Below are 18,160 nucleotides of genomic sequence, written 5' to 3'. Positions count from 1 at the left end.
CCATCGTTGAAAATTTGCGTCCAATAGCGTCAAGGCGACGAATTTCCCGATCAGGAGGAGCTGTAATGGGAGAAGTCGGGTTCCGGGAACGACGCTGTGCAGCCTGGGTGACCACCGAATCTGGCTTTGGCTGCGCAATCAGGCAAGCTGGAGATCCAAAGGGCGCCTTGTATTTCTTCTCAAGGCGGGGCATTTGAGCCGGCAAGGAATTTGGCGTCTGCATTAATTTCACCCCCTCACTCCAAATGAAGGCTATGATGGGAACTGTATGGATTTGTTTAAACGGTTGATTCTTAAAATCGTAGAGGAAACAGTCCTCCTCTCGCTGGACTCTTGGCAGCTTAAAGCGTTGAGCCGCTCTATCCATCAGTTGATGGAAACTTGCTATGTCCACCGGAGGAGAATCTCCTGGTGTCACCGGAGGGGGGGACGGCTTTTGAATTTAGTAGCCGTCCCATAAAGCCATGTGACTGGCGTCATCATCATCATCAGGAACTTCACCATCCTCATGTTCTGGAGGAATGTCATCTTCATCATAGGCATACACTGTAGTGTGTATTCGAACTGACGTCTGAACCTGAGGAGAAGACGTTGGTGGCTGTGGCAATGGAGCAGGAATCGCAACAGACGCAGGAGCAGTAGGCACTGGTGAACCTTGTGGAGATGGCGGGAAACGCCGGTTGTAATCCTCCAACATATGCTGTAGATTGGAGATGAGCAATAGAGGCAATGTTGCAGTTGGAACCTGCACAGAACGTTCCTCCGCCTGAAAATACTCACTTCATCGTCCTCACCATAGTCCTGGCATTTGATAACTAAATCTGAAGGACTGCGTGCCACCCTGAAGGAATCATCCACATCATTGTCAGAATCAGAGTCGTGCTCGGAACCCGTGGCAAACAAAGGCAAGGGAGGCTGTGGATCACTTGGGATGGATAGCTTGTCAACAGGCATCTTGCGACGTTGGTGCAGTGGGTCGACGGTGGATGAGGCAGACCCGGAGGAATAAAACGGCACCAAAGGTAAAGAAGCAAAAGAAGATGCAATCGTCGTCGTCGACTATGATGGCACAGGCTTCGACGGAGTCGTAGCTGAAGGATCTGCCGTCGATGGAGCTGTCGTCGACGGGGCCATCGTCGACGGTACCACTGCCGACGAAGTCGTCGTCGATGAAGCCGCCGTTGACTTAGCTCTCGTCGACGGGGCCGACGTCAAAGACGATTTCTTAACAACTCTCGTCGACGATTTTTTAGCCGACGACAATAGAGTTTTCTAGCAACTAAGCAAAAGGTATCGTCGATGATACAGTCTTAAAACTGAGGGATACCTTCGTCGACATGGATGACGTCGATGTTGCAGTCGTCGACGATCCTGAAGCAGATGTCGTCGTCACTGTCACTGTCGACAAGCTGGAGACGGCAGATTCCGTCATCGGGACGATCGTCAACGGGATGCATGTCTCGTAGCAGAAACATGGTGGGAAGAAGCAGTAGACGCCTAAGAGCCAGGTCACGTGGGCGTGGACGTAGCAGGAGGAGGTGAAGACACCGCAGGAGCCACAGAGAGAGAAAGCTTTTTCTTTTTCAGGTATGGAGAGGGCAAATCCTGCACACTGCTACGTTTGGAGGCTGCTTTTGAAAGTCCAGACACCAGGCTGTCTGAGTCAGAAAGGACCGAAACCTTATCTTTAAGTCTTTGAAGCCACAGGAGGAGACGGCCTTCCCTGTCTTTAAGTTTTTTTTTTTTAAAGGTTCTGCAAAATTTGCACTTGCCAACTTCATGGTCGGGATAAAGACAGTAAATGCACTTCTTGTGGGGATCCTCAGAGTAAAGACGCAGCTTCCCACAAGAATAAAGACTTCTTACTTGAAGACATGCTGGAAATCACAGGAAAACTTGAAGAAGTTGAGAAAACTGAGCAGAGCTCAGGGAGACTCCCTTCACACGACGTGCGGTAGAAAATCTGAGGGACTGAGCTCTGAGGAGAAGGTTCTGGAGGGGTGCTGGCGCCTGATTGGCTGTAGTTTGGACTAACATAAAGACAGGAATATGTTACAAGTGTTTTTTCTCTCTACCATGTATTCCTACGTAGGAATTATCTCTGGATATTTACTACCTTTTCTAATGTGTATTTTATGTGTTATGTTTTTACAAACATATGTTATTAGTATTTTATTGCTATTTTATTTACCGCCGTGGGACTCCCACTTCGACGACGGGGAATATTCAAGCATGTGAATCTATGAAAGACACCCTAATACTGGAGAACTATTGTTCTTGTTGTTCAAAACGATGAAGGGATTTTTTGGGGAAAGGGTGAGGAGTGTTTTCAGACCTAAATTAAAAACATGCATATTATATTTTTGGGAATTTATAGAGTTGCTGGTTTTGAATGGAAATAGGTTCTGAAGCGCTTTCAATTAAATATTAGCTATGTATGTATAACTATTTTTTTGAACAAAATTAAATAAGCAATTGCAGTAATTAATTCATTTATTAATTAAAATGATAGTGAACAGCGTAGTTTTGATTGATAAGGGTGTTATGATGGCAGTATTTTGGAATTATTAATGTACAAATGCTAATTTAGGAATAACTTAGTTTTTTAATGTTTTATTATTTAAACAATGCTTTCATTTATATAACTTCATAATGCAATGAATGGCTTTTTGATCTAAAAGAGGGAGCCATTTTTCATTTGTTTTAAATATAAAAAATATATGTTTTAAAGAGTTTGTTTCCTGCAAATGCTATCTGTCGTATTTATTCTTTCATTAAACAGATAATAATGTAATAAGAATTGATTTACCTATACGGATATGTTGTGTGATGATATCTATATTACACAAACAATTACAAAATTAATTTCCAAAGATTTATCTATATATATCTATTTGTGTATATATATATATATATATATATATATATATATACAAACTACAAACTTTCCAAATCTCTTCGAAAAAGAGTACAGCACTCTCGGGGAAAGATTACTCTTCAGATTTATTAATCACAACAAACGCGTTTCGGAAATTCCTTCTTCAGTGTCTACTATCCGCACTGAGAGGAGCCATCTAAATTTAGTTTTGTCATCAATTCATTGACATAGACAAAGGGGTGTAAACTTTTGTTTGTATAATCACAATAGCGGCCATCTTTGAGCAGTATATCACCTACATATAGACAGTGAGCACGTCTAGTAGTATACTATATAAGGTTATTTACAATGCATCAGAGTTGCAATTCAATAAGCTGCACCTCTCTGTATTGCCAATTCAAATTACAAGCACAGAATTATGCAACTACATTGTGTAATTCATTATCCCGCCGTGAATTGGCAGCGGCTGACAAAATAGTTCCCGGCATGTTAACTGCGGGCTTGCGAATTTAACCGCACCTATCCATTTCTACAGCTCACATCCATTAATTAATGCGATAATATCACTGTCGCAAAAAAGTACACAAATTGTGCTACTGCCTGATGTATGTGTTCATAATTTTGCCATAAATTGACGCCTGCCGCAGAGTTTTTGGTATTTAATAACAACACCCAATTAGTTAATATCTCGCTATGTATTGGCTTATACTCACAATAACAGTCTATGTACAAGAAAATCAAAGGAAATATACTACAAAATAGGATCAATCATTTACAGTATCATCATATTTCTTTTTCTCATCTTCCCAAATGCACCGCTAACTCTTTCCCGCTATTAAGACCCTTCGGTACCTTGGTTTGTAGATCAATAATATAATGGGATTCTAACCTCCGTAATCTTTGTACCCTATCTCCTCCTCTCGGATCAATAGGTACATGATCTAAACCAAAGTACTGCAACAGCTCCCTGTTGCTCTGGTGCTTAATGGAGAAGTGCCTAGCAACAGGATAATTGACATAATTATTAGTAATAGTGCGTATATGTTCCAGAACGCGAATTTTAACACTGTGGATAGTACTGCCTATATATCTGAGCCAGCAAGGGCAGATCAGACAATAGACAGCGTGTGTTGTGTGACATGTCAGAAATTTATCAATCAGCTTTGGTTTCCTCAAGCCTAATATCTGGTAGGAGCGTACCCTTTTACTATTGGCACACGCCTTACATTTCCCGCAGGGGAAGACACCTTTCATATCTTTGAGTGTCCCTGAACTGTTCAATACTGCTGGTAAATGACTGGACTAATTTGTCCCTCAGAGATCTCGCTTTTCTGAACGTGATCAGAGGCGCTGGAGGGATATCTTTGCCTATCACAATATCAGTCCTGAGGATGTGCCAATTTATTTTAAGCATAACCCTTAAAAAGTTAACATCATCAGAATAGGTAGTAACCATTCGAAATTTGCCTTCATCTTCACCTTTAGCAGTATTGGCTTTATCTCTCACATTAAGTAGTTCCTTCATCGGAATTCTCTCTACCGTCTTCAAAGTTGTATCTAAGAGATCTCTCTCGTAGCCTCTGGCTATGAATCTTGCAATTTTCTCCTGAGCTGCAGCTCTGAAATCACACTCTCTAGAGCAACTGCGCTTCAGCCTGAGGAGCTTTCCATAGGTTATGCTTTTAACCAGTTTAGGAGGGTGACTGCTGCCGGCATGCAAGATGGAATTGCCGGCTGTTGGTTTTCTATACAGCTCTGTCTACAGTACCCAATCCTGCACATATACCTTTAAATCTAAGTAGTTCACTGCCACTGAGCTAATTTCTGATGTGAACCTTAAGTTTACATCATTAGTATTCAGATGTTGTATCAATTCCTCAGCTGCCTCTAATGACCCTCACCATACAAGGAAGAGGTCATCAATGTACCTATGCCAGGCTACTATCTCACTGACCCACTTGGCATTTTCTGGGGTTAGGGTTACCTGCTCCACCCACCAGCCCACAAATAAATTTACGTAGCTGGGGGCGAAGCACGTACCCATAGCTGTTCCCGAAATCTCTCTGTAGAGATCCCCCGGAATAAGAAAATGTTATTCAACAGGCAGAATTCAACAAAATTCTATTAGCATATTACTATGTTCTGCGAACTTCAAAGATCTCTTTTTCAAAAAATGTGTGATTGCCTCCAATCCGTGTTGATGGTTAATACACCTATAAAAGCTCGTGATGTCGAGTGCAATCAACAGCTACGTTGGTTACCATTTGAATTCTCTTAACTGGATGATAAAATCTTTTATGTCCTTGATGTAGGAGACTAATTGCAGAACCATTTGTAATGGATTGGAGGCAATCAAACATTTTTTGACAAGATGATTGAAGGACTGATACTGTCCACGTTGCTTTAAATTGAGATCAAATCCCGCTCAATACTGTATAACTAATGAAGGTAAAGGTAAAGGGTCAACACACAAATGACCACTGATATTGACCAACGTGCAACACCCAATAGCGGGTACTCCAGGTAATAACTCTGAAGCCTAAAGGGGAACCAACCCAATGGCCGCGATAAGGCCTGACAATAACCAGGACAGCGTTTCAAAGTACCGAAGTTCGTTTGTGTTGACCCTTTAGATTTACCTGAATCGAATAAGGATTCCTGGTTTGGAGGCCCTACAACATAAGGGCATTACCCCATGATTGGATGCTGTTATTTTACTGCTATTCGTTATACAGTTTTGAGCGGGATTTTGATCTCAATTTTAAAGCAACGTGGACAGTACCAGTCATTCGATCATCTTGTCGAATTGAGATAGAATGTTTTAACATTTTGCTGATAGAAGATATTTCTTTGGATCACCTGACGTATTCGGGGGTACGACTGCGGTTGGCATTCGGCCTGTTTTCAGGTTTTTGTTATCCTTCAAGTGGTTTCCGGTTCGTTGTACAAAATCATTATTGTACCTGCAATTTATGAAGACTTACATGTTCTCTCTTACAACAAGGGTATTTTACTGAGAAGCCCTGATGACGTTCTCCATGGGAACGAAACACGTTGGCTGAAATCCCTTTTTTTCCTGTGAACCGTTTATATTTGAATAAAGAAACTTTGGACACTCTCAGAGCAAATTCTTGGACATTTTCTATATTCCTGGCACATCATTTAAACATTACATAATAGGTAGGGTCCACATGGCCATAGAGCTGAGAGATCGCTTACCCGGCCCCCTAGCCTTACTTATGGTCGATTTAAAAAAAGCTTTCAACTCTATGGAACTATTTGTGTATCCTCCTGACCCTCTTTGGGTTTGGACCAAAGTTTGTCGGCTCTGTATGCTTGCTCTATACCAACCTTAGAGCACGAGTTTGAGTTCGGGCGGTTTTGGATTGCTACCCTATAGACCATGGGTACTCACAAACTTTCTCTCGGGGGCCAAAATTATAGTGTGGTTTGTGTCCGAGGGCCGCACCGGTGGGGCGGGGTCAGTGGGGTAGGGGGCGGGGCTAGAGCAACAAAAAAAACTCTTACCATGAGGTTGATCACAGGTACCTGCAGCGGACGCCTTAGTCCACTGAGCCACCAGACCCGGCATACACACATCTCTCTCTCTCGGTCTCTCTCTCTCTCTCTCTCTCTCTCTCTCTCTCTCTCTCTGTCTCTGTCTCTCTCTCTCTCTCTCTCTCTGTCTCCCTCCTTCTCTCTGTCTCCCTCCTTCTCTCTAGCTCTCTCCCTCTCTCTCCCTCTGTCTCACTCACTCCCTCTCTGTCTCCCTCTGTCTGTCTCTCTCTCTCTCCCTCCCTCTGTCGCCCTCCCTGTCTCACTCCCTGTCTCCATCCCTCTCCCTCTCTGTCTCCCTCTCCCTTCCTCTGTTTCCCCCTGCCTTCCTCTGTCCCCCACTGACTCCATCTGTCTCCCCCTCCCTTCCTCTGTCTCCCCCTCCCTTCCTCTGTCTCCCCCTCCCTTTCTCTGTCTCCCCCTCCCTTCCTCTGTCTCCACCTCCCTTCCTCTGACTCCCTCTGACTCCCTCTGTCTCCCTCTCCCTCCCTCTGTCTCCCTCCCTCTGTCTCCCTCCCTCCGTCCGTCTCCCTCCCTCCGTCTCCCTCCCTGTCTCCCTCCCTGTCTCCCTCCCTCTCTGTCTCCCTCTGTCTGTCTCTCTCTGCCTGTCTCCCTCTGCCTCCCTCCCTCTGCCTCCTTCCCTCTGTCTCCCTCCCTCTGTCTCCCTTCCTCTGTCTCCCTTCTCCCTCCCTCTGTCTCCCTTCTCCCTCCCTCTGTCTCCCTTCTCCCTCCCTCTGTCTCCCTTCTCCCTCCCTCTGTCTCCCTTCTCCCTCCCTCTGTCTCCCTTCTCCCTCCCTCTGTCTCCCTTCTCCCTCTGTCTCCCTTCTCCCTCCGTCTGTCTCCTTCCATCTGTCTTCCACTGTCTGTCTCCCACGTCTGTCTCCCTCTTTCTGTCTCCCCCCCCACTGTCTGTCGCCCTCCCTCTGTCTCCCTCTCTGTCTCCCTCTCTGTCTCCCTCTCCCTCCCTCTCCCCGTCTCCCTCCTTCTCCCTGTCTTCCTCTGTCTGTCTCCCTCCTGCCTCTGTCTCCCTCCCTCTTTCTGGCTGTCTCCCTCCCTCTGGCTGTCTCCCTCCCTCTGGCTGTCTCCCTCCCTCTGGCTGTCTCCCTCTTTCTGGCTGTCTCCCTCTTTCTGGCTGTCTCCCTCCTGTCTGTCACCCTCCCTCTGTCTCACTCTCTGTCTCCCTCTCCCTCCCTCCCTCTCCCTCCCACTGTCTGTCTCCCTCCCTCTGTCTGTCTCTCTCTCGGTCTCCCTCTCCCCCCCTTTCCCTCCCCCTCTGTCTCCCTCCCCTTTTCCTCCCTCCCAGTGCCCCAGCACATTTATCTGTGAGGGGCTGCCATTACCATAATTCCCTTAAACGGGAGTGCCTGCATCTTGTTCATTGCGACGCCAGGACTGAGAAACGTTGCCTGTTTTTAAAACAATGTGGGTTCTAAAGACACTGCCCTAAGCACTAGCGCTGCTTGTCTGAAGTACCGCAATACTTTGGCACCTTCAATTGCTTACCTGCATTGGACTGAGTGGTCCCAATACTCCTGCACTGCAGGAATTGCCAGCAATAACTTAATAATTACTCGAACCAAAACACACCAGCGCTTCAACATGTGCTGACTACAGGCAAGTTTGGAATGCGTCTACATAACTCAGAAACCTTTTGGATTTGAACACCAGACGGTGTTCCTGGATTCTGCACTTGCTGCTGCTCTCATATTTAATGGAACAAGCCCTGGTGTTACAGTCTTCTTTCCCTCCCTCCCTCTCCCTTTGTCTCCGTCCCATTACCTCCGTCACCCTCTTCACCTCACCCTGCTGTGTGTCAGCCCGGGCTGAGACAGCCTCCTGGCACACACAGCCCCACCCGAGCACTTCACAAGACCATTTGTATGGTAATGAGGCCTTGCTGTATTTAACCTCTTCTTAGACCCCTGCAGCTCCACTGTGACTGTCATTGGAATCACCCGGCGGCCGGCCCCCACAGAGCAGCAGAGTCTCTTAGACTTGCGCGGCTGCAACCAGCAGTGTTTGAAGACACGATGACATTTTTTTTTAATGCACGGGTACGATGTCTGGAAGGTCGGCGGGCCGCCAGGGAAGGCTTGCCGGGCCGCAGCTGGCCCGCGGGCCGTACTATGAGTACCCATGCTATAGACAGAGGCACTCGCCAGGGTTGTCCCCTCTTACCCATGTTGTTTGCTTGGCAAATGAGCCTCTGGTGGCATGGGTAGACGCTGACGCTCTGTTCTGTTGCTTCCAGTGGTCCGCACAAGTGAGCTGATGATGTCCTGATGTTTCTGGATGACCCTAAGGAGACAGGTCTGCAGGCATTTCAGGTCCTCTGGATTTGTGGGTCCTACTCTGCTTATAAACAAAGCCAAATACTCCAAGTAAACTGTCGCCCACTGCCACCTGGCCATGCCTTGTGGAAATGAGTTATGAGTGCTCCCATTGGGGTTCAAATATCTAGGGGTCTTTATAACTGATAATAGAGCCCAGACTTATTAGTCAAAGTTACTAACTCAGCTTGATAGACTTACAAGAGATTTGACATTTTGGTCTGCCCTCCCGTTTTCCCTTTTGGGCCGATCCGCCATCTTTAAAATGGTCTACTTTCGAGCCTCCTATATCAACTTCAATATTATCCTGTCCTGGTGAGTCAGTCCATTTTTGCTAAGACTAACATTTTGATTAGAAATCTGTTATGGGGAGGGGGAACCCCCCAAACCCACCTTGGGAAGCGCTGCGAACCAACATCCGAAAGCGGGATATCTACCCCAACATCCACCTATATTATAGGGCGGCGCATCTACTTCTAGTATTGTTGTATACGACTGGTGGTTTGATGATCCAATGTACACCACAGAGGGATGGCTCATGGGCCATAGTAATCTCCCCCACCTGCTTTATGGAGGCGTTGCTTTGATGCCCCTGCCCACTGCCACAAGATTTATTCTGTCAATTTGGACAGATGCAGCGAAATCAATGGGATAGGTGGGTAGATTCACACTTGAGAGTCCGTTGTGGAGGGGAAACAGACTCCCGCTGGTGATAGCCCTTCGAGGCTTCCATGCTTGGGCTACTATAGGTATCTCTTTGCTGTATGACGTGCTACATAACAGGTCATTTAATTACTTCTAAGACTTACAGGCAGAATACAGTATGCTCAGTACACAGTTCTTCTGTTACCTTCTGCTCTGGCATGCACTTTTGCCTTCCATGCAGTCCGAAGAGTACCAAATGCTCATTCTCAACATGCCAGGCCTGATGACGGGGACGTGGGAGCATGACTTGGGGCCGATAAAGACTAAAGACCGCTTGAGGCAGTTGCTGTTCTTAAAGAAGGAGCGATAGCCTCCCTGTTCCGCTTAATCCAACTGAAGCTGTTACACCGCACTTACCTCACTAGGGATAGGCTGTTCAGATTGGAATTGATCGTCACGGAAAGTTGCCTACGGTGCAACATCCCAGACAGACTTACTCCACATGTTTTGGCACGGACCCATCCTCTCGCGCTTCCACAGTGTAGTGCTGAGACAATTAGAGCAAATATTGGGCTGCAGAATACCCAGGGATCCAAAATTAATTATTTTACATATGAGGATCTGGAGAGGAGCAGATATCAGAAGATGCTGCTCTCGCTGGGCATGATGGTTGCAAAGCAAGCTATAGCACAAGCCTGGAAGGATGCGGAGGCTTCTTTCTTGTCAGATAAGCCACCAGTATGGACCATTGTGTGAGCTTGGAACGCCTGATCAATCTGGTGAGGGTGCACTAAGAAATATCACAAGATTTGGAAAGACTGGGATAGCCATAGGGGGATAGTGCTAGAGCCCTGGCCAGCCGATTCGTGGTCCATAAATCGGGAGGTGCGCTTAACCGTCATAGACGGAACTGCCCATGAAACATGTGGAAGACCTAGGGATTGACCTGCCGCATCATAATCTGAATCTTGTTAATGTTTACATTGCCATGGTGTTCACTTGCCATTTTAAAGTGTACTGTTGTCTATTAGTGTCATCTTATTATGTGCTCTGTAACAATCAAAGGAGCGGTTTGGTTGAAATCAATAACAATGTTGTTTTTTCTTTTTAACAAAAAACAATGGGGATAAAGATCATCTTGCTTAGGTACGGACAGTATCGGGTCATCTTATAAAAATATATAATATAAAATATATAATTATGTATAAAAAGGATTGTACCTATATCACTGCTTTTTCCGGGGCGGAGTAAGGTCCTGCTTCCCTGCCCTATGACAGGCTTAAGTCAACAGTGAGAGATATAACAGGACAGACAAGTGTAAATAAAATAGCCTTTCCATCTGTTGAGGCAATCAGCACACATAGGGCAGTGGTTGGGTTCATTCTAGCAAATCTATAATGTGCAGCTTTAGCCTTTCCGTCGGCTAGGTGTGTGTTGTGCACAATGAACACCTTAATTGTAACCCATACCCTCAAATTAATTTCAAACCTGTTTAAATATTGTGTATGAGCACACATTAGAAGCTGTAGAATAAGGTCTTGTGAAAATTGAGAGTTCAAAGGCAGTGCTGGTCTCGATCAGCACATCTGGGAAGGGTTAGTGACAAGTTCATTGTGATTCTGCATGCACTGAGCTGCTAAGTTAATAATGTGTCCCCCTTCCCTTTTCAAAGAGCAGCGAAGCATCTTGCCAGAGTGCTCCGAAACATGTGCTCCATCTCAGCATTAAATGTAGAAAACCCAGGTAATCAAGGTTGCAGACTATTCTATCTGGATGGATGTCTGCCAGTCCGATGGCTGTCAACTTAACACTGCTGTTAACAGTAGTGAAATCTGGGGCTTCTTGAGTGCCCCAGGAGAAGCTAACACTATTGCTGTCTACACAGTCAGTGTAGGTCTCTACTATTGTAGAAATAATGGTAAATTAATTGTATTATAAAACAACGAGCACATACAACATGATTTGAATTCCCAGCATACACTTCCCTTCAGGTAAGATTCAAGGCCGGTCCGGCCATTCTCCCACTCTTGCAATTCCCAAATAGACTGCAGGTTATGGCGCTGCTTTGAGAACAAGGTGGCTGCTTTGACCTACAGCGCCCTTATGGTTCCATAGTACTCGAAACCTCCTGCAGTGTGAGGCTGGATTTTGCCAAGACCGTTTTGGTTTCCAGTCTGGCCCTGACCCTACTGCTTTGAAGATTTAGGGCCTGATTATGAGTTTGACGGTGTGGGTGTGTGGCAGCAGGCCACCGCCTAGCTCCCACACCACCAAACTCCACCACTGACTGCCCGCCGAATAACAAGTTGTAATACGGGCGGCTGACCCCTGGGTGCACCCTTTCAAAGGCTCATAGGGGAGGCTTGGAAAGGCAGCGCCGTGGGACCGCCACAGCGCATTCCAGCTCAGCATGGACTGTAAAGTCCATGCGTGCAGGAACTGGGGGTGTAGAAAGACAGAGGGCATACCATGTGCCCCCCTGCATGCACCGAGGCACCAGGGGGCCATGTCGGGCCACCTTAGTTTCTTCACCACCACCCTTTTCATGGCAGGCTCACCACCATGAAAAGGAGGGCAGTGAGAAAACCCATAATATGGTTGGCGGTGCAGCAGCTGCACTGCCAGCATATTGTGGTCTCAGACTGCTGCAAGACAGCCAGGGAACATGGATCTTGGCTGTAGCAGGTGTCCTAACGCAGTCCAACCGCCAAAGTCATAATACGGCGGTTGCCTCACCACCACCGTAGGTTTGACTGTCCATCAGACCGCCAAACTCATAAATCAGGCCCTTAATGTCCAGTAGGATAGTTAGGAACTCATTTACTGTGTTTTGCCTATTATGTTACTGAACTGAATACAAGTTCCTATACACTTCATTCAACTTTAAAAAACAAAAATACACTCTCCACTCAGGCAATATTGAAACTGCTGATTTTATATTGTTTTGCATAGATCTAATGCTCCACGCAAACTGAGTTAATGTAGATCATAATCAACAGAATTTTTTGTTTTATTTAGGTTTTTGGGGGGTAACCAGATACAGTGACATGACTCCATGGAACAGCTTCTTTTTGATCTGTTGACCACTTAGAAACCCATCAATAACACTACAAGAGATAGTTGGTCTCACTGCAAGATTTACCCACAAACAGAGCTCAGATTGGAACGTAGATACCTTAGTTTTGAGAAGGCAGCTTGAACCACTAGACTAGATCTTCTCCCTGTTATATGCTGGCGAATAATAAACACACTTTGTTTGCCGACACATTCCTCAAAGCAGTATGGAACACCTTAAAAATGTACCTTTTAGAGTGGCATCATAGAAGTAAATGTAATGACTCCATGGAACCAGGGGAAAGGTCAAAAGTGAGTGACAAATGGTCAAAATTACCAGCATTCTTGCCATTTGTGTTAGGTTATGTAAATTGTTATAATACTTTTAGGTCTTTACCTTACCTCAACAAGCCTACTCATGCAGAACTCCCAGTTGTTGAACAATTTTGATTGGGTTTTATTAACTTTAGACATCAGCAGTTGTAGCAGGATAAGAACAAAAATGGGTAGCATTTATCAGATACATTCCAATTTCAGTGCACAATCAATTTGTAAGACAAATAACAAGTGACAACAGGATGCTGGTTTAAGTTTGAGCATCGTTTTGTAGGCTAAGAATGAAATGCACTGGCTTGTAATGAGGAAAATGTTAGCATCCTGCAGCCTCGTGCTGCCGCATAAAGCGTCATTATGGCAACATGTCTCCCTAGGTGTCCTAGGAGGATACGGGGGATCCAATAACTGATGGTAATGGGTTACAGAACTGGTAAGAAGAAACTAGGGGAGCACAAGTGATAATGGTATAATGATAAGAAATAGAATTTTGGGGGTTTGTGGAGTGGGCAGAAATTCTGACATATTGTGATGGGGGGGGGGTGCGTTAATGTTAGTGCTTTAGGGGGGAAAGTTGGGTCAACACCCAAAAAGAAAAGATGTATGACAATGCTAAGATGAGGGCTAGCATTGTTGTTGGCCTCTGAAGGATGCCGGGAACCAGGGGCCTTTATATTTGGGAATGGTGAAGGAGGAGGGCCCTCTTCAGCTTTTTCCTTGAACTGCATGAGAATGGTATTCTAGTCTGCGGCCATAGGTCGCCAGCGTATACGACGGGCTTCTTCCTAATGCAGTGGAGAGCTTTCTGCCTCTCCACATCTGACTAATGCCTTGTGCCATTGGGGGACAGCCAGGGGGTGTTGGACCTTCTAGAGCATGTTTAGTAGACGCTTTGCCAACAGGAGGGCGAGGTTGGTGAAGCGCGCCGACACCCTATGGTTTTTCTGTCTGGGGAAAATACCTAAGGCGGTAGACCCCATGAATTTAAGGTGTCAAGTTCTGTGACTGGCTAATGGAGTATGTACTGTGTGCCAAAAGCTTGCTATGCTGGGGGAGGACCAAAGCATACGTTGGAGGTCGGCGACCTGGTGAGGAATCTGGGTCATGTGAGATTGGCTGTGGGGAACACAGAATTTAGTCGAGAGGGTGTAAGTACGCCCTACAAAGTATTATATATTGATTGTTTTTAAAACGAGCGTTCTTCGAAACAGTCTTAGGGGACTCCAGGGCTCTCGAACACTCAGTGTTGTGAAGAGATCTTGTACAGTCCTCTTCCCAGACCCGTCGAAGGTGAACCAAAGGGGTGCCTAAGTGTTCCCTATTAGCTTTGTATAGCCATGTAATGAGGTATCGACCGCCCCCCCCTCCCCATGAGGTATAGAGTATGTATAACTATGTGGGTAGGCAGTTCTTTCTCCCGCGCTCCCCATAGTGATTGGAGTGGCTCCAGCAGTTGACCATGTGTTAGTAACTGTCCCGGGGGATATTGGAGTCCTGACGAATTTGCTTGAATGTAAGGATCTGGATATCTTGGAAGAGGTCTCCCACCGTATCTTCAGGAGTGTGCCTACCATTCAGACAGCTGGTCAGCCGTGAGTGGACCGAAGGGTCCCAGTAGGCCCTAGGGGAGAATATTAGGGGAGTATGGGGTGATCTTGTCAGCTGGAAAACCCTAGTTAAACATTTTCGGGTGATCAACCCGTTAGGGACCAAAAGCGATGTATCCTGATAGTGCACTACTCCCAGTAACCTACAACCAACACTGCACTCCAGAATCCATAGGTAGCAGTGTGACCAGGCTGTTAAGGGCCCTCCTCTTACCCATTCGGTTAGATAAGTTCAGAAAGGTGCTGAACCCATCCTTCCGCCAACACCTGACTACTGCCCACCTTATAACCTGATTGTGCCCTAAATAAGCCTGTAAATTTTGTACAAGCAGTAGCGTCCTGAATATCCAAAGCTAGTGTAGTTCAGGTTTCTATAGCCTGGTAAGCAAAATATCCCACCTGTTTTAGTTATAGATCCTCCTACAGATATTCAATTTGTGGAAACGCTCCATCAATAATTTCTACCTGTCTCTTTCGGAGACGTGCAAATTAGAAGTGGCATTTGTAATACGAAATGCAAATCATAATTTATACATGGACTAATAAAAGTATATTTCAAACAACTCTGAAATGTGTCCACTATTGATGTGTTACAAACATTGTGATTTCACTACTCACCTCATATGTGGTACAGATGAGCATGTTTTTTGAATTGCTGTAATAAACAGCAGATACTGGACTTCTTCCTAGGGGGATATTTCGAGCAAGAATAGACTGTAAACACATGTGATCACGAATGTCCCAAATACGAATATTCTGTTGAAGAAAGAGGATGGGAGGGCTTCAAATTAAGAAGTGTTAGAATAAAAATAGAAACAATTCTTTATTGCAATTTTACTTCTCCACCCTCGGAATTCACTTTGAGTTTGAAAATGGTAGAATATCCTGGCACCTATGCGAGGTCTAGAAAAATGTATTTTTTCCTAAAATCTTTTATTTGGGGTTTAACAGGAAGACAACATCAAGCATTGACAAAACCAATACTTTGCACCTTTGGGACTTACTGGCTTTGTCAATGCTTTTTGGTGATGGAGTGGAGCATGAGCAAAGGGGGAAAATGTGCATAGACACAGCAGCTACATAATTCTTTAGGCAGCTACGTCATTCTCTCGGCACGTATGAGCAATGGTGTGGAGGTACACATGCGTTGTCTACAAAATGACGTGGATGCAGTATTTCTTTTTTGTAACAGATCAAAGATGGATTGGTAAATAAAATAAATAGAAATAGCACAAACCCCCTTTTTTGAAAAGAGAAGAGCAAATTGCTGTCTAGTACTACGAAACAAAAAACAACATTTAATTATTCTGAAATAAAGACTGCATGGGTTAGGGGCAATGGAGGAGCGGGATGGGGAAATCAATGGAGAGGGCTGAGAAAGGGAAAAGCAGCACACGAGGGAGAGCAAAACAGTGGATGGGGTAGAAGAATATGCATGAGAAAGTAACATGGAGCGCCAAAGTGGTTGGTAGTTTGGTGGGGGAGAAGCACACAACAGAGAACTGCAAATCTAGGGTGAGAGCAATACAAAGAGTGGGTATTTGGTGGAGGGAGAAGAATAGACAGCTAGAAAACACAAAAACTCTCATTGACTACTTAAGCAAAGAGAAAACAAGTAGTTCTCCAACTGTGATGAGTGGAAGGATGCAAGTCAGTGAAGCCAAAGGATGGGAAAGAGGATATGCTCCAGGGAGGGACAAGCACAAGATGGAACAAACAACAAAGGGCAAGGCATGCCATTGAACACGAAACAAGCAAATGAGAGTGACAATAAAGTCAAACACTCGTAAGCAAGGGCGGTCTGTAAACCCATTGTAAATTCTTGGTAAACCCACAATATGATTTTGCCAACAGACAGTCTGCCCTGTCTAGTATGAGACACCTAATAAGTAGCAGCTCTGTCGATGTAAAGTTATCAACGAATACTTATGTAAGCAGGAAAACAGTACCAACACAATCAAATATGCTTAATAATATATTTCAAAAGTAGGCCCCATGTCAAGAAAAAGAAGACAGGTCTTTAATTTGATGTTCTTTGTGAAATTCTCACAGCTAGTAAATTACACAACGTGACAGGATTGACAGAGTGAAAAGAGTAGAAACATTTTCCAAGCACTCGCCCAATGCATCTTAGCCAACTCCAGAAAATGGTTCATCAGAATACTTTTCGATGGTGCCATGCCCACTGCTCCTTCATCATCCATAGCCAACAGTATTACGTCCAAGCTGAATGAAATAGGGTAACTAATCACCATATGAAAAGCCCTCAGAATCTCTCTCCAAAAGATTCGACTTTAGAGCACGTCTTCCACACAAGTAGAAAAGCACCTACCCCTTTCTTGCATCTCCAAGTACATGGGTGGTCAGAAAAGGTTGAAGTGTTTTGTGAGCAACACCACTAAAACATTATTTTATAATGATATTTTCTATTAAACAGCAATTTGCGCTCTCTTGCGATACGTAAAAACTGGTCCTTCCACTCCTCAGGTTCGATTCACAAAGGTAAACTTACACTTTTGTGTAAGTTTACTACTTTTTGGTATTCACAAAGGAAACTTAGTCCAAAAGCCTAACTTCACTACTTTTCAGTTTTCACAAAGGTAAAGTCAGACCAAACGTATAACTTTACTACTTTTCGATATTCACAGAGGTAAATTACTATTAGTAAAGTTAGACTTTTTGTCTAAGTTCACCTTTGCGAATACCGAAAAGTGGTAAAGTTAACCTTTTGGTCTAAGTTCACCTTTGCGAATACCGAAAAGTAGTAAACTTACACAAAAGTGTAATTTTACCTTTGAGAATCAAGCCCCTTGTGTTTAATCAGCTAGTTGAGGTTCATATCCCATAAATGTTGATTTTTTTCATCTTTTATTAGACCTTTGCTGTTCAGCAACGTCCATGATTAGGAGATTGTAGGAGGTCAAACACCCCTGGTCCCTGTGCAAGATTAAAAAAAAAATTATTAAAGATTTCTTAGCAATTCAAGAGTGCAACATATAGCATACATCTACAAACGCATGTATATCGCTGCCATAGCAAATCCGTACATTGTAGAAGGCACAGTTAGTTATCTCTTAGCTCATGTAGTCCTTGCGAAACAGCAGAAAGAAAACACCCAATTCCCCCGAACTCCCCCCCTTTCCGTTCTACCAGGTGTACCAACACTTCAAAGCCTTCTCATCAATTCAGTTCCATCAATGCATGCGTCTCCAGTGAGGCAGAGTTTACATGAGCCGTATCCTGATGACAACACAGTAGAACCCTCAGTGCCATCAGCGTAGATAGCCTGTAATCTAGAACAAGTCCAGAACGGTGTTCACATTGACCTATGTGTCGAGCCGCCCGCCCTCAAGCAGGTCAGGGTGTGCAAGCATGTACGCCGCCAAGGGACTCCAGAAGTCCTTGGGACGGGAAGCCTCAGGCAGCTGCTCCCGTAAGCCAGCAACTGGTCTCTACAGTATGATAGTTCAGTAAGCCACAATTTGATTGTGGGGGCTGAGCGTGCACCCCACCTCTTCACCACAACACGTTTCGCCATCAAGGTGGCAACCGCCACAAGGCTGCGGTTGGCGGGCTTTAGACAATTGACATAGCCTAGGAGACACACTTCAGGAGTACACTCAACTAGCTCCATTACCACTTCCGATAGAATGCGAGCTACCGCAGTCCAGAACTCCGACACTTTCCCACACAGCCAGGCCACATGAAGGAAATCCGCATCCTCGACCCCACATCTCACACACTTTGCAGAATCACGC

The 18,160-nt window shown here is 45.1% G+C and overlaps 1 protein-coding gene across 7 annotated transcripts in view; it reads right to left on the bottom strand.

The window, feature by feature from the left end:
* Positions 1-18,160, bottom strand: part of EFCAB8 (EF-hand calcium binding domain 8) — a 1,715,964-nt gene that overhangs the window by 836,771 nt on the left and 861,033 nt on the right. For 6 of the 7 annotated variants that reach the window (XM_078651814.1, XM_078651813.1, XM_078651812.1 and 3 more), the window contains one exon: positions 15,021-15,158. The exons of the other annotated variant lie outside the window; for it this stretch is intronic. In XM_078651814.1, the coding sequence (XP_078507940.1) occupies positions 15,021-15,158 (138 nt within the window). The remainder of the gene's footprint in view (positions 1-15,020; positions 15,159-18,160) is intronic. 7 annotated transcript variants of the gene reach the window in all.

Source organism: Lissotriton helveticus, chromosome 7 (assembly GCF_964261635.1).
Source record: "Lissotriton helveticus chromosome 7, aLisHel1.1, whole genome shotgun sequence".
In the NCBI taxonomy this organism is placed as follows: Eukaryota; Metazoa; Chordata; class Amphibia; order Caudata; family Salamandridae; genus Lissotriton; species Lissotriton helveticus.
This window is presented reverse-complemented; position numbering and strand designations above follow the sequence as displayed.